Genomic DNA, 23,957 nt, shown 5'->3' on the forward strand with positions numbered 1-23,957 from the left:
AAGTTTTGCCAATAACTTGTATAGTGCCAAGGTTTGGTATTAAATGCATACCTTAAGATTGAAGATTTTTTTCTAATGGGCTTGCTCACCAAGCGATTTAGAAGTATTCCTAATGTTGTGAAATTAAGACTTTTTTACTTTTTTTTTTTTTTTTTTTTTTGTGGACTCTTTTTGCATAGCATGTGCCTCATATTTGAGCCACTTTGCTATGGGCACTTTGGAAATGAGGTTAATCACTTATTTTATTTTATTTTATTTTATTTTATTTTATTTTATTTTATTTTATTTTATTTTATTTTATTTTATTTTATTTTATTTCTTTCCTCTTCGACCTTTCACGGAAAGTTTAAGCAACATACTAAGGCCAGTCCTGGAAAACATCAGCATGAGATATAAATGCTTCCAAAAGCTATGACTGTGTAAATGGAATTATAATTGAGACCATTTTGTAAACCTGAGCTGTAGCTGGCCCTGTGGAGCATCTGCTAGATATATGGGACTTGATTGAATGATGTGATACTTACACTCTTATATTGCAGAGTGATTATGAGCTATCATTCCATTATGCTGGAGAATATTGCATTTCTTAAATACACCATAAATAGTGTTGAAACTAGGACCTTAAACTAGGTGTGCACAATTTGTTGCACTGCAGAACATGTATTATATGAAACCTGAAAGATGCTTTTTGCAAAGTTTGGAGTGAGTTACTCAACTTCATATGTTTGGCTGAAATGATTGGGATGGAAAGCCATTTTAAATTATACCTTCCCTGTATTTGAACTGTGTGTATATATAATACTAGACCAAAAAAGTACTTTCTGTAATAGAGGCCAGCTTGAGTGTTACTTTATAGGGAAAATTAAAGAGGAAAGAAAGAAAACCTTTCAAAAAAAATCCATTTTTCCAATGGTATTGACCTTCTCCAATACTTAAACATTGTGACTATTAAAAAAAATTTTTTTTTCTTTTTTAATCACTAAAATAAATGCGCTACCTTGTTGCTTTGTCATATACTCCTCAAAGCCGTCCCTTTCGTTCTGACCACAACCAAAAACCTTCCTCCCTTTTCTCACCTTTGTCCAGTGCTGTGTGGGCACCACGAGCAGGCAGCCTCTGCAACCAATGTCATGCAGACATGGGAGGTTGGTGCAAGTGATGGGAAGAGGGGGGAGGGCAGAAGGAAGAAGAGTGTGGGAGGAAAAATGAAGGAGACTGAAAATTGGCATCAGCAATTGAGATACAGCATGGGGAGATTTGAAGAAAGTAATAGTGCTTGCATAAGCAAGCAAAATGATAAAGCTGGACATTAAAGATGCTGTAGCTGTGCATCCAACAGTACGTATTTACCATAATGCTGCTCCTTGCACTTCTGTTTTATAATAGCATTTCTAAGTGCTGTGAAGCTGCTATGGTGTAATGATTTTATACTTTAGTCAAAGAAAAAAAAATGGGAAGGAGAGACAATGTGACAGCAGTGTTGACACCAGTTTTGTATGAATTCTTTTTTCCCTTCAGTGGTGTCCTATTGAGTTGTAGGTTGTTTTTGGCCAGTTTCTTAATTCTGCTGATGATTCATTCCCATGCTTTGAGAGTATTTATGATGCTTCTTTTATTGTTCATCATCCATTTGGCTGCTTTTTATGCTGAAGTTTGTATAATCTTCTGTTTTTATTTTTTGACTGGAGTGTGAAATGTGCTAGTCATCTTAAAACATACAAAACCATAATGGAATATAAAATATGGATGGCCTCCCATCCAATGCATGGGAGAATGCATCTGGAACTTTTTACATAGTAGCAGTTGCCAGCTTTCTTTCAGGCACCAGCCCTCCTCCTCCTCCCCTCTTTAAAAAAAAAAATGCTTTAAACACAGATTTTTTTTTCTACCTGTGGTGAAAAATGATGATGTTGTTGTGCTTCTTTTAAATACTTATTGTATTCGAAGTGTTGCACAGACATGAGATAACAGATATTTCATCTCCAGAAGGGACAGATACGTGTCATTTTGGTTGCCAGCACCTTTCTTGACAACTGTTTTGCTTCTTCCCCATATGAAATAACTGTGGGACTGGTGGCACATGAGGGGAGGGTGGCAGTGTGTGGGCACTTAGGAGTTGGGCAACTCTTGTCTCTTCTACCAGTGCAGAATTACAGAGGAAAAACACGTGCTGGGTGATGGCTGGGGTTGCTCTGATGCAGAGATGGTGTGAAAGAGCAAATTTAGCCCTGGGGAATGCTATTGCAAATAGCAAAGTATGATAATTCACCAAATCAGTCAACAAAACAGTGGTGTGTGCATATCTTGAGTGGGAGGTGTACAAGATGGGGACCATCCTGCTGCCATGCCCAGGTGACCAGAGCTGTACGGATGGCACATTTCATATGTGCCCAGCCTGGCTCTGTGCCGCTGGCAGGAATGCTTTCTGCTTGAGGCCTACAGGTTTCCTAACCAGCTCATGTGTTTCCCTTTCCCCCCCTCTGCTGCCTGGCACACGCGCACCCCAGGAGGCTGTGAGCTCGATCTGGCCTGCTTCGTCCAGCTGATCAACGAGATGGGGGGGATGCAGCAAGTGACTGACCTCAAGAAATGGAACAAACTGGCAGACATGCTACGCATCCCCAAAACTGCACAGGACAGGCTGGCCAAGCTGCAGGAAGCCTACTGCCAGTACTTGCTCTCCTACGACTCCCTCTCCCCCGAGGAGCACAAGAAACTGGAGAAGGAGGTCTTGCTGGAAAAAGAAATCTTGGAGAAGAGGAAAGGACCTTTGGAGGGACATTCGGAGAATGCCTACAAGTTCCATTCCTTGCCCCGGTTTGAGCCCAAAAACGGACTCATCAACGGCGTGGTTCACAAAAATGGCTTCCGCAACAAATTAAAAGAGGTCGACGTCCCACTGAAGACGGGCAGGCGGCGGCTCTTCGCTCAGGAAAAGGAGACCACAAAGGATGACGAGGAGGAAGAGGAGGAGGGAGTTCTTAGTGACTTACACAAGTGTATATACAAGGTAACGAGGCAAGCTCTGCTGATTCTGTTGTGGAGAATTGCCCTTGCTGCGAGCTGGGTTGCACCAGGTTTTGGGAAGGTGGTGGGCTGTCGCCATGGGGTGGTCTGGTGGTTTTGTTCTCATCTGCCTGGTTCTTGTAGCGTGTCTGAATATTGGAAGGTGTTATTGTCATTGTAAGACATGCTGCATTAGGTTCCCCGCTTCGTCTCCTTATGAGAGGTTCCTTGGATAGCTCTGTCCAATTATACTTGCAGACACAATTTTTATTTTCATTTCATAGTGGCATTTAGAGCAATGTTCTGCCTTCTCAATCTTGCTTCTTTGCGACTCTCTTGTAGTAGTAATAGTAATAGTAGTAGTAGTAGTAATGCTTCACATCAAAAATAGCCTCGCTGGCAGTGCGCTACATTTAGAAAGGGCAAATTGAAATGCAAACACTGTTTTCATCTCTGATGCCAAATTTTGCTCAGCACTAACAGTCACATGAGTGCTTAGTCCTCCACATGTCAAGTACACCCATTTACAAAAGAATGCTGACTCTTTGGCTGTATTTTATTTGGCAGTCTCTGACTCTTGAGCAGTATTTGGCAGTGCAGGCTGCAGTACAGTCTTGAGTTGTGTTGAACTGTTAAGCCAAGCTCGGGGAGATATATAGCATCCAGTGTCAGTGCCCAGTAAAGGAATACTCTGTTCTTCCCTTCCCAATCTTGCTTCCATCACTGGGAAATGAAGCCAGATAACCCGAAGTGGCTTAGTGTTAAGCTATTTAGAGACTGCATGAGCTCATGACTTGGGCTTTAAAAGCTTGCTACAGGTTTCTTTGCAGCCTATTATGATTTGTCAGCCAAAAATTCTTTTGTTTGGGAACTCTGTCCTCAATCCTACCTCTGAAAAGCAATCTCTTTGCTGCGCTCCTATTGGACAGAAGCTTATCTAATGACAGCAGCATTTGTGAATACTGAAGTGGCATTTCTCTGCTTAATATACTGTTCTTAATAATGTTAAATGAAAAATTCAATATACCTTCTCCTGCCTCTGCTGTATGAATCAGCTCCAATGTGGTGGAGGGAATTATAAATAGAAGAAATCATGCAATGATCTTGATCCACTGGAGTAACTCTCAAGACATGTGGAATGAGCATTGTTCATTCCTGGGGTGTTTGATAAGACTTAAGCTGAGAAGGTGTTTGGCTCAAGGATTTAAGCAGAGAGTACAATTCAGAAATTTACAAAACACGCATTTTAATCCTCCATTCTCTATTTTTCATGAAGTGATGGTTTCCTTTTGTGTGTGTGTGTGCGAACAGGGAAGTGTTACCTCCCTACTGCTATGTTTCTGAGAGAACCTAAATCTTTTTTAACAGAACCCATCCTCGTGTTACGGTTTCAGCAGATGATGGGATTATAATGGTTCCTTTCTAAAGCACATTTTTAATTCTCATTAAAACCAAACAAAAAACCCACTCCTCTTCTGTAAATGTCCAAATCAATAGAGTGTTAGAATTTCAGAATCGTACGGGTGTAGCTCAGTTCAGACCATATAATCTGTACCTTGGACCATACGGAGAGGTCATAAATTTAGGGTTTTGCACAGTGATTTTTGCAGTCAGCATGTGCTGGAGCTGGAACACGTTTTTAGAAAGAGACGTGCAGTCTTCCAGGAGCAGTTGCCATTGTATCGCGTGTCAAGGTTAGAGTAAATCTCCTTTGTGTTTGGCTGATTTTCTGCCAGGACTCCCAAATTATTTTCAGCGTTGCTCCTTTCCAGGCTGTAAGGCCTGCTGTGCTTTTAAATGTATGCTGCGGGCTGCTGTGCTTGCTTTCTTTGCTCCCTAAACGTAGGGCTTTTCTACTCGACTGTGATACTGTGTTGTTGTCAGTAAGTACACAAAGTAAATTGCAGTCATCAAAGAGCTATCTGTTGCAAGATTTTCACTATCCTCTTCTTCCCCAGCGTGAGCTCTGAAAACAATTTAAAAATCTGTAGTGGGGATGACTGAAAACAGAGTGCTGGTTGTTGTGCAGGACAACCCGAAGGCTTTCTGGCAGACCTGTTGCATGGACAAGCAGGAGAAATCACCAAAGCCAGTTTTATCAGCGCTCGCAGGGAACTGGCCCAGAAACCCCACACTGAATTCTCTTCAGCCATGTTTGCCCTCTGCTTAACAGAGGTCTCTCATTCTCACCTACAGCCATGGTGAAATCTCCATTTTCTACCCATTTTTCTGTCCCTTTAACATCTTGAAGGTTTGCAGCTCTATAGGATCCTTCTCTGTGCCTTCCCTCTCCTTTCCACACCATAGCCAGGAGTGCTGTCCTCCGTGCAGACTTGCTGATGGTGCCCTGGGTTTATTCTCAAGGCTGATATAAAGACCACAAGAAAAAAAAAAAAAAATCAGAAGAGGAAATGTTGTCCCTTAAGTCATTGTGTGTCATATTGTCACAGTAGCAGAGACTGCTGGGTAGCTTGAAGCTCCCAGGACAGCTGATGAACCGTTAAAACATTTCTGGGGGCATTTGGAAGGATATTTTACTTTTTAACACCTAATTTTGTGTTCTGATCAAGATGCTCCACTGGAGCATTTAAAATTATTTTCAGAACAATCATTAGAAAAGTTTGGTAAAATCCCTCAGATTTAAAAAACAAACAGAAGAAATAAGACAGAAATCTCTCAGCCATTGCGTTTACAGCTTCTAAGAGGCTAAAAAATAGCAAATTTGGATTGAGGGAAAATTGGCAAATGTGATTTTAAAGGGCTAAACTGTTGAGTTTTTCTTTCTCTTCTTGCTTGCCGCAAATCTGAAAAAAAGGGAGGACGTGCTTTTTCTTGGAAGATCAATCCTCATTCTTGCTCCTCTTTGTAAGACGAGAGGAAGCTGCTGCAGTGTTTGTTAGCATGCGAGCCGTGATGTATGTGCTCAAGTTTGACGACTGTTGGTGCAGGCCCTGCATTTTATGAGAGCCTTTGTTTTAAGAGGATGCCTCAGTAACTGATTCATGAGGGCATTAAAAGATGAAGGAAATTGCTTATTGTATGACAGAGCATCCAAGTTTATGGGAAATGGAGGGCCCCAGGACGTGGGCATTTCATAAACTTTTGTTACAGCTGATTGCATTGCGATCAATTAAAAAAGTGACAATGTTACAGCTATGGGAGCTGAGCAAAGTGATTGATAGGCTGCTGTCTGCATTCTCAATTTAGTCTTGGGCACTTGTGGTGCTCCTGCCTTCAGTGCCTGTAGAGGATGCTTCCCAGAGCTGCAGCTATTATAGATGCACAAGGGCAGGTGCCCAGAAAGTTAGATGTAGCTCAGACAGCAAACCAAGTCATATCCTCTTCTCATGTAGCTGGTGTCCTGCAGCAGTGCCAAGAAAGATGCACTCGTTTGACAGTTTTACTGTATTTTACTTTTTTCAGCCTTCTAATGAGTGGTTCCTTGCAGTTGTGCTACTTTTATATGCCTTGTGTTCAGATGATTACTGTAATCTCAGTAAACTCTTTATTTTTTGTGACCCTTCTTCTGTGTCATACAGTACTGGTTTAATGCTGAACATTACTGTTAATTTTCTAAATTGTTTTTGTCCATTTCTCTCTATGTCAAGAACATAGCCACACAGCCCTTGGGACCTGAGTCTGAAATTCAGGTAGGGCTGGGTACTGGTTCATTTGCAAGGTGTTACAGACTGCGAGGTCACCTGTCCAGCTGCTGTAGTGTTCAAACAAAGAGCACTGTGCTGGATGAAGCAGCGTACGTGGCTTTTGTGAATGCGCAGTTGGTCTTTTAAAGGGTTGGTTTGACAATATTATTTCGACAGATGAAATGTCTCTTAATGTGACGAAACTTCTCTAAGTTTTGAGAAATCGAATAAGAAAATGTCACGTGCTTCCTGAAGATATTTTCCTCTTTTGTGATTAGAAATTTAGCATGTAAGGAAAAGAGTGAGGCCAGGGGCGATGGAGACACCTCTTTATTTTCACTTTTAATTTTATTTTCTCTTTCCACAGGGTAGGTCTGTTTCTTTAACAACCTTCTACCGAACAGCAAGAAACATCATGAACATGTGCTTCACGAAGGAGCCTACAGTAGCTGAAGTAGAGGTGAGACCAGCACAAGGGGTGGTAAATGTTTTCTGGTGTGGAGATTCAGCGCAGAGGTTCATCATAATTGCTGTTCAGAAACTACCATTAGCTGTTTAATGTGGGAGATATCTGGTGTGGGAGAAAAATAATTTATTATGTGTAGGTATGATAATGATTCTTCCCTTCAATTTTTTTTTAACATTTTAACAAAGGTATTAATGAACTGAGAGAAAGAATTATGAGTATATTTTGCAATGAAGCACAGGAGCCAGGGATTTAATTTCTGTCTTCACAATCCACCAATACTTTTAAATATTTACAATCACAGAATTGTTAAGGTTAGAAGAGAACTCTGAGCTCACCTAGTCCAACTTTCAATCCATCCCCACCATGCCCCTAAACCACATCCCTCAGTGCCACATCTACACATTTCATGAACACCTCCAGGGATGGTGATTCCTCCACTTCTCTGGGCAGCTCGTTCCAATGCTTGAGCAATGCTTCCAATGCTTCTCCTTCCGAGACAGAATTTTTCCTAATATCCAACCTGAACTTGCCCTGGCACAGCTTGAGGCCGTTACCTCTCATCCTTATTCCTAAGCAGTGTTTTATATTGATTTACACTGATTTCTGGGACTTATATTTTAATGGAAGGTACCTTGTTCAATGAATTCAAAACCAATCACCGCTTTCTCTCCTAACAGCAAGAATATTGGCGGTTAGTGGAACAGAAAGATAGCCATGTAGCAGTGCATTGTGGAAAAGTAGATACCAACACCCATGGGAGCGGCTTTCCTGTGGGGAAATCTGAACCATTTTCTAGGTAAGGTCACCGAATTTGCCCCATTTGTGTGACCAGATGTGGGAACTTGCTGCCAGCAGGGCAGCACAGTGCTGGCTTGGCAACAGGAGCATGGTGCTGACATATGTTTCCCTCTGTGTCCCTTTGAACAGGCATGGGTGGAACCTCACAGTCCTTCCTAATAATACAGGATCCATCCTGCGACATCTTGGTGCTGTGCCTGGTGAGGAAGATTCTTTTTCTGTGTTTGTCCTGTGTGCCCTCTAAATGTGGTAGTGTAGTCATCAAAGCCTTCTCTCACTCCTTCCAGTCTTTCTGTTGAGTAGCTGCCCAGATAGAGATGCAGTTCTAAGTAGTAGTTGGTACTTGTGGGATGGAGATCAGGTTTGTAGATAAAGAATTAATGAACAGTTAAGACCAAATACCTGGGAGGAACCAGTTGTGCTTGCAGTATCAGTTCTATTGTGATACAGTACATCGGTGTTCTTGTTTTGTGTCAGGGGTGATGAAAGACATACAACTTTCTTGTGTGCAAACCTAGACAAGTGTTGGGCAAAGCTGCACACAAGTTTTTTAAATGACTTGTTGCAAGTGTCACGAGCTCCAGCTGCATTTGTGCCATTAAAAATAAAAACGAAATCCAGTCACCTGTACAGATGTTGGCCTGGACCATACAAGTTGGGAAAGACAATTTATGTTTACGTGTGTGTATACACTTGACACTGTGAAGCAGTCTCCTCTGATCAATAGCACTGAGCTTGCATTATGGATATTTGTAAATAAACAAAAGGATAAAACTTCTTGCAGCTGTAAGAAAATAAATGTGTTCAAGGGCAGCATATCTGGTAGATATTTCAGTAGTGGAAAATGCTGGTGTCATTAAATAAATTATTCTTTGTGAATTATTCACTCTGATTGGCAGACTGAAAACAGCTCACAGTAGAAGAATTTCAACTGAAATGCCCTCAAACTGTCTTTAATTAGAAATTGCAATTACTGAAAACTCATTTTCAATCTCTGTTTCAGGAGTGACAATTCCTTGGCTAAATATTGGCATGGTCTTTTCTACCTCATGCTGGTCTCGAGACCAAAATCACCTTCCATACATTGACTACTTACACACTGGTGCTGATTGCATTTGGTAGGTATTACCATGTTTGTTTTCGTGCTCAGTGCAGTGGCTCTCTGTAGGCTGGTGTTAACAGCAGTTTATGTAGTACCTTTTGTGTGAATGAGTGTCATCTAGAAGTGGTAGTCTTCATGATTGCAGATTTAATGAAAAACATAGTTTGAACTAAGCATTAAAAACCTTCTTTCTTGGAAGAAAAGTTTTGGTTTATCTTCTGTGGTCTGTTCTGAGATACTTAGCAGTAAACTGTTTCTGCTTGAGATAGAGTTCAGTCTGTAGGAAGTTTTCATGAGATGGAAACTAGCATGACAGCTGGTCAAGTAGGCTTTCCTTAGACTGACAGAGAGATACTTGTCCAAGCTTGTTCCATATTGTCATTGGTAAAGTGATTGAATTCACACTCTGACTAAATAGGCACCATTTTCTTATTTTACATATAATATCAACTCTGTATCTACCAGATCCCTAATATTTTCTATTGTGATTTTTTTTCTGGCTTTATCATAGGATAATCATTTTTATTTATGATTGCAATCATCATTCTAGTTCCTGAATGCTGGCATTAGTACTCAGGTGCTAGCTACATTTCATATGTTGGAGACACTTCATAGAAATGGACATAGCATTCAGCTTACAAATGGTTGTGAACATGGTGATCCTTTCTGTATTCAGTGCATATGTGCTGCTACAGATGATGATGAATTAGATTACGATGGAAGTACAACAGCTGATGGAGGAATTAGTGGAAGCAGTTGCTGCTGGCATGTCACGTGCCTTTCTGTGACATTCCTGTGATAATGGTGTTATTACCCAAGAGGATCATCAGTGAGAACAGTGAACAATAAGCAGTATAACTGTTTCTTGACCAGAGAAAATCAATTAAAAGGAGAACAAAAGTTACTGAAATGCTGACCCCTCCAAAGGTGAGAAGCTGATTGCCTTTCAGCAGTTTCAGCAGTTCTCTAGAACCCTGAACAATGGGAGCCTTCGGCTCATCGAGTAGTGTGACAGGAGAAGGTCTGCAGGGCCTGAAGTGGATGTGCTGCCCTGCTGCCACAGTACTTGCAGAGTCAGCAAAGGCCTTTGCATCCAGGAGTCCCCATGGAGGACAGTGGCAGCCATTCTTTGTTCATGCACCAAGTATGTACTTGGTCACCTTTAATGCCCGTGCTTCTCAGCTGGTGCTCCTGTTAAGGGTGCTGATCCAGCTGACTCTGCATGGCCCAGAATGAAGGGTTCATAATCTTGTTAGAAATATTTAAAGCTCCTTGATTTCTCTAATTTTGGCTCCTGCTGCATGTGCTAGCTCTAGGACGGAGTCTGTCTTGGGCCCCTCTGTGGCTGTCACATGTGAGCAGCTGTCCTGTCAGAGAAGGAAATTTCTTTTTCTTCTCTGCATCCCTTGCATAACCTCTCCTCCTGGGGAGCTACTGCAGGAGTACCTCTCTTTAAATATTTAAAGTTGAAGAACTGTTCTCTGTGTGATCATAGTAAGGGATAAACACTGGATTATGCTGTGAACTTGAAGGCTTATATCTCTGTCATGGGCATTTCTTGGCTCCTGTGCCTCTTCCATGACTCAGGAATCTGTAATCTTTAAAATAATATGCTATTGGAACAAATTACAGAGCAAACTACATTATCCCCAACCCTAGGTGAGTCTGTTTCCCTCTCTGACATAGGTATAGGCTTCAGTGACTGTAAAGTACAAAGAGAAGACATTCAAGATATCTAGGCTAAGTTCTGAGGTCATTTGTCATGCTGTGCTTGTCAAAATGCAGTGTTTTGGGGTTGAAAAGATTTGAATGCAGCCAGCCAGCATTGTTGGGGAGGGTACTACTTCTGTTTTTCCAAGCCAAGAAGAAGAAAACAAAAAAGAAGAAAACAAAAAGAAGAAGAAAACAAAAAACAAAACAGATGGGGTAACTTATGTACAGACAGCCTCAGATGTACTTAGAGTGACTTGGTGAAACATGGGTAATAAACAGGAATAATTCAGAAGAAAGAAGTAAAACTACTGTCAAAACTATTCTTCTGTGAGGCTTCCAGGCTGCATTGTCAGGCTGATCTGTGTTAGGAGGTAAAGAGCAAACATTAAAAAGAGAAATAATCTTGTTTTCCATGACACTCAGAGGTCTGTACTGGCTCCTCACTTCACACTTTTGATAGGTACATCAAGATTTGCAAAGGAAAGAACTGGCAGAATATGCCATAGCTCAAAAGGATCTGAATTCCCTCAGTCTTGCCAGTAGTGAGACAGTACCATGCATTTCAGTGCTGCTCCACCTTCTTCACACATCCTTTCTGTGCATTTTCCTGGGCTTAAGGAATTCCTGGGTTTAAGGAATTACAGGCTTGAATCTGTAGGCTGTTCCCACTGTATTTTCTGACTCTAATAGAGTCTGAGTTTGAATTTAAAATATTTTAATCTCCATGACAATGTTTTGTTCTTGTGTAACTAGAGTAATGTTCTATACACATGCAGCTGTTCTGCAGCACTCACTGTTGACAACACAGGTACTGAAAAGTATTTGATACACAGCTTGCTTTTAAAATTGCTGTTGGGACATGATAAGGTTCTTCCACTGCACTGCTCTAAAATCCTAGGATTTCTTAGCAAGGTCCCTATCAATGTCAGTACATTTGTAAGTAGTCAGTCTACGTGTGCCTGGGCAGCTGGCTCATTAGAGCCTGTGTAGCAGCTACAGTTAGCTGTAGGAGCAGATATTGTCATATCTTCTGGCAGACAGCTTGAAGATCAAGAAAGAAAAATCAAGTAGTCATAAATACAGCGAACAATAATGAGATGTTCGAATCATAGGAAGTGCAGCCTCCTACAGATTCATCATATAATGCATATGGAGTTGATATTAGTGCACATCACAAGTAAACGTCCTGACAAGGTCTGCAAGGTTGGCAGAATACTTTCTGAAATTGGTGGTGAGACCTGGACAAATAACAGGGGAACTGTGTTCTTTTCCCCAAAATCCTTCCAGATTAATTCTCTTCCACTGCTTGCCAAGTTTGGAATAATGGCTTTGTTGTGTGAGTAGTGGGGGGGCAAATGGACTCCAGATTGAGGTCTTAAAGTTTGAAGTCAACTCTGATAAGTCTCGATAAATCAGGCAGTGCTTTTTATTTGCATGAGCATAACAAATCTAAATAAAGGAATGTCACAGATAAACCCTACCATGGCAGCAACTCAAGGCAAGTTTGGCAACCCCAGGATTTGCATTGTGCTTCCAACCAAGCTGTGCTGCGCAGTTTGCAGTGGTCAGGCACCAAGTGCCACATCTTGGGAACAGGCATTTCCTGGCTGACCATCAATAAGAACCTTCCAGCAGCCTGTAAGCAGGAGTGGGACATTGAGTAGCAATGAATTGTCACAGTTTCGCATCCTTCTTTCCAACAAAGTAGCAGTTCTCCAGATGTGTGGAGCCAAATCCTGACTCTTCCTTGTTACTTTTTGTCATTTCTGGGAAGGGAGCGCAGAGAGCACTGCAAGTTTGTTGGCTTGAGAGGAGGATGTGCAACTTTAGGATATACCCTGTGGTTTTAAATCTCGCTGTTTTGGTGCTCTTAGGTCTTACGTTTGTTGAAAGGGAAAAGATGTGAGATTTGTTTAGTAAGAAAGGAAAGAAGGCATTAGGCTATTTAGTGTACTAACAAGTGTGATTTGTGGTTTCTTGATTGTTATGAAATTGTTTGTGCACACGTAATAAATAGAATCATTTGTGATAAAAGAGTACGTATATTGGTGCTGAAGAAATGCAAACTTCTGCTCATAATTAGGTGTTCCAGTGCCATTAGAATGCTCATCATGTTATTGCTGATTTTTCTACTCTGATTCTATTGAGCGCTGAATTTCCACTGTTTGGGGATTTTGTGTCCTTTGGCATCTAGTGAACACCATCAGACTGAATTTAAATAAACAGCTTTCCATTAATCCTGAGTGTTTTGCAAAAAAGATCTGTGTGAGAATGCCTGTGTTTAATTTCTTACTTTTAATCAATGTCCTGGTATAAATTGCCTGTTACTGGGGAGTGTTATTTATTCCACAGTAAATCTCCCTTTTCCTCTGACAAAACAACAGGTATTGCATTCCTGCTGCGGAGGAGAACAAACTTGATGATGTGGTACATACCCTGCTGCAAGCCAATGGCACTCCAGGGCTGGAAATGCTTGAAAGTAATGTAATGGTAGGTTAACACTGGGGGGAGATATTCTCAGTTGAGAATCCAAGGGTAATAGAAGACTGGTGTTCAGACTTCTTTTTTCTCTTTGCATTACATTGATGCTGTTGTGAAAATCTGGACACTTCATACTGGCATTATTTTTTTTAATAAGGCTCACGTGTTACAACATTGAAAGAAAAAACAAACATGACAGAGCTGTAAATGTCCACTTACATGTTGGCTGTGATGTATTTAAGTTCACAAAGTGAGTGCTTTGTAACCAGTTCATCTGTCATGACTGACATTTTACGGTAACAGACATGGATGTGAGAAGCCAAATGCTTTGAAGGATTTCAAAGTAATTTTTTTTTGGCTCCCCTGTTTATTTTATAGATTGTAATTTCCATTTAGTGTATTTAAGAATAAATTTGGGAGCCCACAACAAATTCCTTGGCTGTCCTTGTGAACATCTCTAACAGAAGTGTAAAAGCAGGATGGATCCAATGACAAGTCTGTCTGAAAAGTTCTAGATAGAGAAACAAATGGCCTCCATTACTTTTTACAGACAGCGTGTTTTTGGGTCTTCATGTTTTGTGGTTGTTTGGCAAGTGAAAGTTTAAACTGTTGGTTTCAGAAGAGACACAGGTAATTCCTACTCCAGATAACTTAAATTTCTGTATGCGTAGAAGGGAAGAGAGAAAGGAAACTGAGCAGACCTGTTAGCACAGTGCAGCTTTTCTCCAGAGCAAGTAACATGTGGCAGTACCAGGGAAGGAAGAGATTAAACTGCACGGCGAACTTCTGACTTTTATTTGTTCACTGCTTTTATGTCTTTCCAGATCTCCCCAGAAATCTTGTGTAAGGAGGGGATCAGGGTGCACCGTACTGTACAGCAGAGCGGGCAGTTTGTTGTCTGTTTTCCTGGATCCTTTGTGTCTAAAGTGTGTTGTGGCTATAGTGTTTCTGAAACAGTGCACTTTGCTACCACCCAGTGGACAAGTATGGGTTTTAAAACAGCCAAGGTAAGTTGAGAAAGGGAGTTAAAATGGATTCAGCACCCTGCCATCTAAAACAACAGCAGAACAGACATTCCAGGACAGATAGCATTGATACTAGTGCAACTATGTCTATTTTTGTGGAGCGTTAAATAAAAAAGGAAAAAAAAGAAGAACACCCTGCAAGGCATATGATGATACAGATACAGTGTTTGCAGAAAAGCAAGTGAGTTAATAATTGCTAACTAAAAGCTTCTGTATATTACAAAAAATCAGAGGATTGTTATGCCTGCAGACCTGTTTGCAAGGAAGCTTTTCAAAAATCCCCTCAGAGCTACTGTTAATATATTGTATGATGCTTACTACATTTTTTAGGTGATGTTTTCTAGAACCATTAGAATCTCAGGTGCAAGTATCTGGATAACTGTGCTTATTAGCTTTTATGGTAGGCAGAGTCAGTTAACACTCACAGCTGTATTGCTTGTCTTTCTCTGCCCCCTTTATTCAGGAAAACCTGTTGATCAGGGCAATTTCAATTGTAATCGACTTGGAAATTCTTAGGTTCACTGACCAAGCCCATCTGATACCAAGCTGTATATAAAATTTCCAGTTCCTTTTTCACACAACTAACTGAGGTTGACTGTCTGCAGAAACAAACAGCTGAACTGCCCAGCAGTTGGGTTTTTTTTGCTAAGTTTCTGTGTTCTGGGACAAACAATGTATGCGGCTAATTGTGTGTCCGACCTCCTCAGATACACTGTGGGTTACAGATGCTATTTTGATCCTGTTTTCTAGCTAAGCTAATGGTAAATTATTATTTACAGCTTCAGACCAAGTGGCTAGAAAGTAATTAAATACAGTATACCCACACCTAGGTTTTGGTTCTTTAGAGTTAATGGATTTCTTCCAGCCTGGCTATACTAACTGTATATTAACTTACTTTGAAATAAAAGTTATTTTACTACAGATTTATTTTGGGGGAAGGTGGGAATTGTATATGTGTGTAGGTAAGGAATGAGAATCCTGAACTAACCTTTTATGTCTGAAGGTATACTATTATATTATCTTCATATACTGTATTTATTGCTGTACTGAGTACTTGTTTGATATTGTGAAAATGCTACTCTTGTGAGACAGAAACCACTATGCAGCAATTAAAAAGCTCTTCCTGGTGCCTCAGATTCTGAAGAACAGTTTCTTTTGATTAACTTTTAAGAGCTTTGCACTGGGTAGATATGATATGACTGAAAATCCAGCAGATGCTGATCTATGAAATTGAAAATTGGAAATTGAAGTCACAGCTCTTACAAACTTTACAAGAACCACAGATGTGTGTTTATATCAAAATAACTCTGGAAACACTACTACATTGCTCTTTTCCGTCTTTCTTTTCCTCCTCATCTTTCTTCAAACTCTCCTATATTCTCAACTCTCTTAACTTTTGGAAATTCTTCCTTTGGAAGTTCTGCCTTTGTCAAGGCACTTTGCCATTTTCAAAAGCTGACCGGGATTATGCTTTTCAGAGATTATGAAAAGTTCTGTGTAATGAACAAGATTCCCCTTTTGGACTGTTAATGAACTCTGACAAACAACTGCACCCTACTGTCTTTCAGTTCTGGACAGCAATATTGACAGTTTTTAGCTGTTTGATATATTAACCTTGTTTTCCCTCTGTGATACTGTGACTTGATTTTTATAGTGACTCTTTATATAACTAAACAATGTTGTTTCACTTCATGTATTGAATGACCGCTCAATCTTCTTTAATATATGCAAAAATGAAATTCTGCATCTGAAATTGCATTGATTCCAGTTCATAAGGACTTGGGATAATTGTTGGGGTAAAGGGACTTTGTATAAAGCTTCGTGTAAAGGAACAGACAGGTTTCACCAAAGGTTGATTGGCACCAAATGTCAAACCAGGTTGCTGGCTTTGGAAAAGAACCCGAAGAGCTTTTGAGATCTTAAACTAAGGAGAAAGCTTAAGGGTATGGAAGAGTTTGTTTTTTAATTGCAAAGGGGTAACTCCAAGTCAAGCACTTTGCAGAGTCAGTAAAATTCATTTAGGAAACAGGAAAACAGAAAAATGGACTGAATAAATGCCCACTTGTCTGGAGGCGTGGAAATGAGTTGGGATGTGCAGTTTTTGAGGAGGGCTTTGGTAGCACAGGGCCTGCCAGAAACTTGGTGGAAAGAAGAGACTTTGCAGGTAGTGTAAAACAAGAAGTGCATAGGAGATGGAGCTAGTCATCCTATAGGAGCAGTGTGGCTGTTAAACAAGACGGAGCTTACAGTCATATCAGATGGGTTTAACTCTGTCATAAGGGATATATAAGAGATATATAAGGGATATAACTTCTGATCACTGATCTTCCAGTCCAGAACACTTTGCTCCTGACTGTCCAATCATATGCTGGCAGGGCCTTCATGTGTTTCCCTCCGAGTTTTTAGTTTGGGTTAGGTTTGTGTTTTTAAAACACCACACAATTGTCACTCCTTGATTTTTGTCACAGGGCTGGCTTAGCCTGAGCAGACGAGGTTGCCTTCAGATGAAGCAGTAATGGAGGAGGCACTCCAGAAGTGCACTTGGCGACCAGCAGTAACAGTGGTTTGGCCTCAGGACTTGGCTTGACTGCTCTGAAGTCAAAACATCAGGCTTTCCAGGCACATCCTCTGGGTTTTGGGGTCCTTAGCATTGGTCATACTGCTCTGCACATCCACTCCTCCTGCTTTGTAGTGCTCAGTAGCACAGACACAGTGTGTCATACAAAAGGAGATGGAACAGGAAGCACAGTGATAATGGAGATGCTGGTATCCCTCCCCAGTAAGATAATGGTGGACATGTTCGCTGTGAGATACCAGAATTGAAATGGCTTTAAGGAGCAGCTAGTCAGGAAACCCATGTGAGGAGAAGCTGCCATCTCATTTCCCAGCAATGTTGGACAAACCTTTGGTGGTTCAGAACAGCTCTATCAGAAAGCTGCTCTGTGATGGTGAGCAGACATTACAAAGCTTGAAAGAACAGTAAAAACTGAAATATCCACTACTGTGGTGTTTCATTTCAAAAGACAGCCTTGCATAAAATCAAGGAAGCTTGTTAAATTGAGAATGCAGCAAGAAGGATCAAGTGTTTTGCGTGCAGCATAGAAATTGCTTTAAGATGCTCTATTAGAGGGTCACAGCACAACATATGCACATTGCCTAGCAGAAATACAGTTTCAAAGGTCAACCCCCCCCCACTAAACTTGGCATGGCTATACACTGTGAGAAAGGAGTCCATTTGAAATAGGACAAAAAAATCCTCCCTTTTGTGTCCAGAAGTTCAAAATGCAAATAACATAAGTGCTCGCCCACCCAGAGCTCTAGGAGGATGAATGTAAACACAGACTAATGCAGGCCAAAAAGAGATTCTAAAGAACAACTTGCTAAAGGCAAAAGGAAAAGAAATACATAAAGGAATGAGAAAGGGGCAATCAAATGCAGCTTTTGTAGAGAGTTCATGCCCTGCAGGCCTTGAAACTTTTTGAAGGATGTATGGACAAAAGAAATCCAGTTGATAGAATCTGCTAGTGTTCCTGCAAGATTTTTGGTGAGGTTCCTCAGAAAAGGCTTTTAAAGAAACTAACCTGTCACACAAAAACTAAACTGATGTACGGGTAAGCAGAGGATGGGGACACATGATCAGATCTTGTTGAGGGGGGAAGGCTCTTACTGTGTCCCTCAGGAAAACCAGGACAGTTCAACACATCCATAACTAAGCTAGAAAAGGAAGTGCAAAGCAAAACCGATCTTTTATACTGAGGATGTTAATGTTACTCTAAAAGCAAAAATTAAAGCAGTGGGGTGTTACAGAGAGATTTCATGAGACTGAGTGGTCTGAGTGCAAAAATGGTAGATGAAATTCAGTGCTGGTAAATTTTATATTAATTACATGGGAGTAAGAAAATAATCCTAATTTGACAGACACAGTGATGGGCTCTGAACAAACTCTTGTACTGAGGAAAGAGATTTTTGGCTTCCTGTGTAACTGTCAGCACAGTACTCGAGAGAAGTTTAGAAAAAAACCCTATATGTTAAGAATTATAGGAGCAGAATAGAAAACATTGCTCTGCCACTGTGTAGACTCACTCTTGGCGTGGCCATGACTTGAATACCACACAATTCTGAACCACTAATTGCAGAAAGAAGAGAATGGAACTAGAAAAAGTACAGCGCAAACTGATGATTAGAGTTTAAATTAGCCCTTGTGTTAGATAGAAGAGCATGGAAAACTGATGACCAAGAGAAGCAGATGAGAGCAAGACCAAATATAAAGTAGCAGGGAGATGACTGTGATTATGTGAATGTTCAGCATCTCATAATATTAAATAATGTAATTTAAAATAAATGATTAGGCAGCAGGTCAAGAGCAAGCAGAACTCTGTTTTAAAATACTTATCCGTGTATTTCAGTAAATACATTGTGAAGGACACTTCTCTTACCTGTGAACATCCTTTGGATGCTTTTGTGTCAGCAAAGGCTATTAATTCATCTTAGGATAGATCGTTATCATTGCAATGCATGCAGTCTGTGCTGTTATAAAATGGTGCATTGGTTCTGATGAAAGAAATACAACAGCACGTGAGAGGATTAAAACAGGCTTAAAAGTTTGAGGTCGAAGATGAATCTTTTCTGTTTGTGGTGAGTAGATGCTTAACTAGTAACAAAATGGCACCTTTACATTACACTCCAGCATTAGTGTCATTTGAAGGTTCTTAGGCTGTGTAAAACAACGTATGCCTCTTCAGACATAGGGAAACTTCAGGCTTCTTCCAGTTGCAGAGTAAATCAAATAATTTACCGACATAAGAAATACAAGAAGGGCTGAAGCTACCAAAATCACTTAGTCCGTTCTGATGGGGACAAAAAGCCAAACTTGCAGCTTCTGCAGAGAGTAGTCGGTACAAAGCAGAACTCAACAGAAGTGAAGCTCTCTCTTCTGCCAGTTTGATTGTTCGTATTTCTTAACCACCTGTGGTATCCTGTGCTCTCAAAGATGAAGAGTGATGACAGTCTTGTGCCTCCCGCAGGTCAGAAGAGATCTTAACTCAGTTGTCGAGTAGCCGTAGTGCATTGCACATGAACGCATTTGGTTTAGGTGTTAGGTTTATTCTGTGGCATTGGTTCACTTTAAAGCATGTGCAGAAAATCTTTTTTCTCAGTCCTTCCAACAGAAAGAAGTGGTCCAGTTCAGCAAAGCATTTGGGTACTTGGCTTTCCACTGAAAGGTCTGATTTATAACTAGCGTTTATTTCAGTGCAAAGTTGGTTGTAAGCTGGCTTTCAGTTAGGAGCATAAATGCTTCGCTTAACTTGGGCTACAGAAAACTTTTACTTTTTGTTCTTTTAGAAGGCTACTTTTTGCTACGCTGAGTAAATCCTGGATAAGATTTTTGTTTTCAAATTTGCTGAAGAACTAATCTGGAACTTTCTGTCTCAGGAAATGAAGAGACGACGTATAGCCAAACCATTTTCAATGGAAAAGTTGCTTTATCAGATTGCAACAGCAGAAGCAAAAAAGGAAAATGGACCGACTCTGAGTACGATATCATCACTTCTTGGAGAGCTCAGGTAACAAATCGGGACCTGTTGTACCTATTTTCTTTTCATTGACAGACTCCAGAGGTGGATAATGTAAGTAACCATTGTAGGCACATATCTCGCACCTACTTAACCAAGCCAATCTATTTGAAGACAGCCACATGGGGAAGAAGCAGTTTCCTTGGCTGATGTGAGGGTGCCCGTGGTTAGGATGTCTTACTCTAAGAATTCCATACTTCTGGCACCGTCAAAGAATTAAAGCACGGATTAGCTTGGGTTTTTATTTTGTTGATCCTTGGTGCTGAGAGTCAAGATTTCCTGATGTGTTATGTGGGCTACGTGGTGCCAAGCAGTTAAGTACCACTTTGTTTTTAACCTCTTGGCATCGGTAGCCACTGTCAATCCATGCCAGTGGTGTGGATTTTGCAGCAGGAACCCTTGTCTTCAGCGTCAAGATTGTATACTGAAGTTGTAGAATGTACTTTGTATGCAGAGATGTTTTTTTCTTAAACCAGTCAGTGAGCAGCTTATATGCATTTGAGCACTTAAGAACAAAAGCTTCACGTTCCTTTTTCTCTCCACAGTGATTAAAAGGAAACATGGTTAGGGTTTCTCTTAAGATAGGTAAAATAGAAAATATGATGTTGCCTGGCTTCCTGTGTAATGTTCTTCTCTTTTGTTCCCCACCATGTAGTTGCTACCTATCTTTCAAGTTTGTGACAACTGGTACTCGAGATGCCAAGAAAGTTTTGATGAATGGAATCTACAAACTGTATTTAACTAACTAGCATGTTCATTTGGAAAGTTTCCAGTGACATATTGAAGGGGAATACAGCCCATGTGTTGTTTTAGTGTTCAGAAAGAAATACAAAGAGGTGTGCTGACTCCCCCTCCCAGGTGTGCTGACTGCTTTACCTGCAGCTGGTTCCCCTGCAGGAATAATCACTTCCATGCGCACTTTTTTTTCCTTGAAGAGGAAAAGTCTGCAAGTGTGAAAGGTGAAACAGAGATGTTGGTGCTCGCTGTAAGAGATCACATCGACCTCTATCAGAGTGGTTCTCAAACTTGTTCTTATACTGAGGTTGGAATTCTCTGGAGAATATCAGTCCTTCCCATGGCTGCTTATGTAAAACAAAACCCCAAACCTGAAAAGCACAACCAAAGCGGAACAATGCACCATATATATATATTTTTTTTCTCTGTTCTGTTTTGCTTGTTTGTTCTGTGTCTCGCTGCCTCCTCTCCTGACCTGCCGTGCCATTTGCTTAGCATGGCTCTCCACCCATCTTCGGCTGTGTCTGGTGGTGAGCGTCTCTATTCTCCCCTTCCATCTGCTCAGCTCACTCCACGCTGCTGCGGCCCGACCTGCTCCCGCAATGCTGTACAGTTCTGTACAGGACGCGCTGGCCACCTTGCACACACAGCGGGTGGAGGGCGGCCTGAGGGCTCAGTGGTTGTTCTTAGTTGATATCCCCTTCTTTTTCCCCTGGGTATGCAGCAAGGTCTTCGTCACAGCCGCTTGCCCTGCTCCCCCTTTCCCGCCTGAAGCACCTCCTGGCAGCAGATCCTTGGTTCTCTGGCCTCCTGCTGAAGGTGGCTGTGTTACTCCTGGGGGCAACGGCTCCTCCTCCTCAAGGTGGCTTTTGGCAACTTCAGGAAAGGCAGCCATGTTGTCAGCCACACAGCTCAGCTCTCCACGCACCCCGGGCGGGCACCCACCGACCTCGAGGAAGTACTCGGCAGCCCCCAATGCTTTGTGGAGCAGTTTGAGAACCACTGGCTTGATACAGTGGTCACCTTTTGCAGTTAGGCAGCATTCCTGTGGTGCTGGCTGGCTCTCAGCATGCATAGGGTATGGCACCAACCTCAGCAACACTCAGGGCTTCGCTGTGTGCAGTTACGATTTCAGTGACGATGGTGGTAAAAGGGTGACTGTGGTTGGCTTTGTGGTGCTGCGAGGAACTACTGGTTTCTGATTGCATCCAATGTTCACAGGGACACGGAGCTGAGGCAGCGGCGGCAGCTTTACGAGGCAGGTCTCCACTCCTCGGCGCGCTACGGCAGCCACGACAGCAGCAGCACGGCAATGGATGGAAAGAAAAAGCCTCGAAAGTGGTTGCAGTTAGAAACATCAGAGAGAAGATGTCAGATTTGTCAGCACCTGTGCTATCTGTCCATGGTGAGTACAGTCCTGAGCCGCTGCTGCGGTACTGTGGCCTCTGTTCTGTTTACAACACACTGCAACAGACTGTAAGCATTGGAGAGAAAATGCATGACTCCAGGGTCATCTCAGGCACATCACATAGGCTGCCAGTTTGAGTCAGTTTGTGGCACCTTAGGCAGCAGTGACAGAAGACAGGTTAGCATCAGCTAGCTTCGCCTTGTAAGGAAGGAAGGACTGAAGGAGCCATCTGAGCCACTTTCAGACACCCACAAGCATGTCTGCACTGCACAAAGAGGTAATGAAGGTAGGTTGCCAGTAGCAGTAAGTCATGGCACAACACTTCCCAGGATGAGCAAGCAACAAGAATGTATGCCCTGAGTCACAGGCATGCAGCCCATGCTGCTGGTTGCCCCGTATGTCCCCTACTCATTGAGCTGAGATGCTGTTTGACAACCTCTGTCTGAAAACAGAAAGTCACACACATAACTTTGTCAGAAGCAGCTGCCTACTGCTTGTAAAGGTGTGATGGCCACTGTGGCAATTGTCAGGTTCTTAGCTGTATGCAGAACAATCAGAAATACGGCAATTTCATTATGAACACTAAAAGCCCTTCCTGCAGCTCTCTGCACCATCTAATGCCAAGATTAAACATTTAAATAAATATGATACAGTATCTCCATATTCAGTCCTTTTTTTCCTGTAATCTTTGGGTTTCTTCCAACATAAATATTATTTTTTTAATGGAAATGTGATGTTAAATGATGAGATGTAGCTGTTTCTCTCCCCAGGACAGAATGTGCTGTTTAGAGCAGCTAAGACATGTTTAAGCAGCACTAGTTTGAAGTAACTTCAAAATGAGTTGTAAAAAAAACAAAAAACGTGAACCAACCAAAAACTCTGACTCTGATCAGCTTGCTGTGGAGACGATGAAGTCATGTAAATGTAATCAAGGAAATTATTTTACTTTGTCATTCTAACGGCAGTAAGGGACAGGAAAGCAACCAGTTCACTTCCAGGCTGAACTTGTAGGTGTGGCAGCCAGCAGCTGAGTGTGACCTCTGCTGGCTCGGATAGCAGCTGAGGGTCCTGTGGCCACATTGCTGGCTTTGTTTGGACACAAAGCAACGCTTAAAGTGATGTGAAACTGCTGCTTTCAAGAAGCTTTTAGGACACACGTTAGATATCAGTAAGGCTTTATATGTGCAGCATTAATTAGATTTATCCTTCATTGCTATTGTTTTTTAACTGGTAAGTATTTGCAGCATTAGCACTCATTTCACAATGTGTGTGCATCTGGTTTACCCTCCCTCTTTGCTGATTTATAATGATATACAGGTATAATGATGCCTCTCAACGGAAAAGAATGTGGGCATAACCCGGCTTCAGCTTGCAGCTCACTGCATTTCCCCCACCTGTTCATATTTTGGCAGGTTGTACAGGAGAACGAAAACGTTGTCTTCTGCTTGGAGTGTGCCCTGCGGCATGTGGAGAAACAGAAGTCTTGTCGGGGACTGAAAATGATGTACCGCTATGATGAGGTTTGTGCGGTCGTCACAGCTTTTCTCTTCTGCTGCTGGTTTGAAGTGAGCTCACAGAGTATTTGTTAGATGAGAGGCCCTGGTAATGGCTGGGGGTCAGACAGATAATGAGCACAGAACTCAGGGCTGTGATTTAGGACTGTGCCTGGATTCCAGGCTAGTGCTGCATTGCGGTACAGTCAAACAGAGCTCCTTACACGCCCGCTTAGCACCATCTGTGGAAAAACTGTGTTTGGGGGTAGGATGGACAGAGGAGGGGCTGTTTGTTAGTCTGAGCCGTGGGTAGGGACACACTGGGAGAATTTACAAAATTGGCTCTTTGAGAGCAGTGCAGATACAAGCAACTCTGAGGCGGATGTCTCAGTAGCTTCTAATGCACACAGAGATCCAGAGGGAAAAAAAAAAGAGTTTGGAGAAGTTGTGCCATTCTGGCTGGCTTTGATTTTCATTGTGGGCTCCATTGTGCTATCAGGTGTTGTAGCT

At 41.7% G+C, this 23,957-nt stretch overlaps 1 protein-coding gene across 1 annotated transcript in view; it reads left to right on the top strand.

The window, feature by feature from the left end:
- Window positions 1-23,957, top strand: part of JARID2 (jumonji and AT-rich interaction domain containing 2) — a 203,407-nt gene that overhangs the window by 176,519 nt on the left and 2,931 nt on the right. Inside the window, exons 8-17 of the mRNA XM_031589396.2 lie at window positions 2,508-3,010; window positions 7,018-7,110; window positions 7,797-7,915; window positions 8,047-8,117; window positions 8,921-9,035; window positions 13,117-13,222; window positions 14,038-14,220; window positions 19,672-19,802; window positions 21,768-21,951; window positions 23,367-23,474. Of these exons, the coding sequence (XP_031445256.1) occupies window positions 2,508-3,010; window positions 7,018-7,110; window positions 7,797-7,915; window positions 8,047-8,117; window positions 8,921-9,035; window positions 13,117-13,222; window positions 14,038-14,220; window positions 19,672-19,802; window positions 21,768-21,951; window positions 23,367-23,474 (1,613 nt within the window). The remainder of the gene's footprint in view (window positions 1-2,507; window positions 3,011-7,017; window positions 7,111-7,796; window positions 7,916-8,046; window positions 8,118-8,920; window positions 9,036-13,116; window positions 13,223-14,037; window positions 14,221-19,671; window positions 19,803-21,767; window positions 21,952-23,366; window positions 23,475-23,957) is intronic.

This window comes from Phasianus colchicus, chromosome 3, assembly GCF_987193195.1.
Source record: "Phasianus colchicus chromosome 3, bPhaCol1.hap1.1, whole genome shotgun sequence".
Lineage (NCBI taxonomy): Eukaryota > Metazoa > Chordata > Aves > Galliformes > Phasianidae > Phasianus > Phasianus colchicus.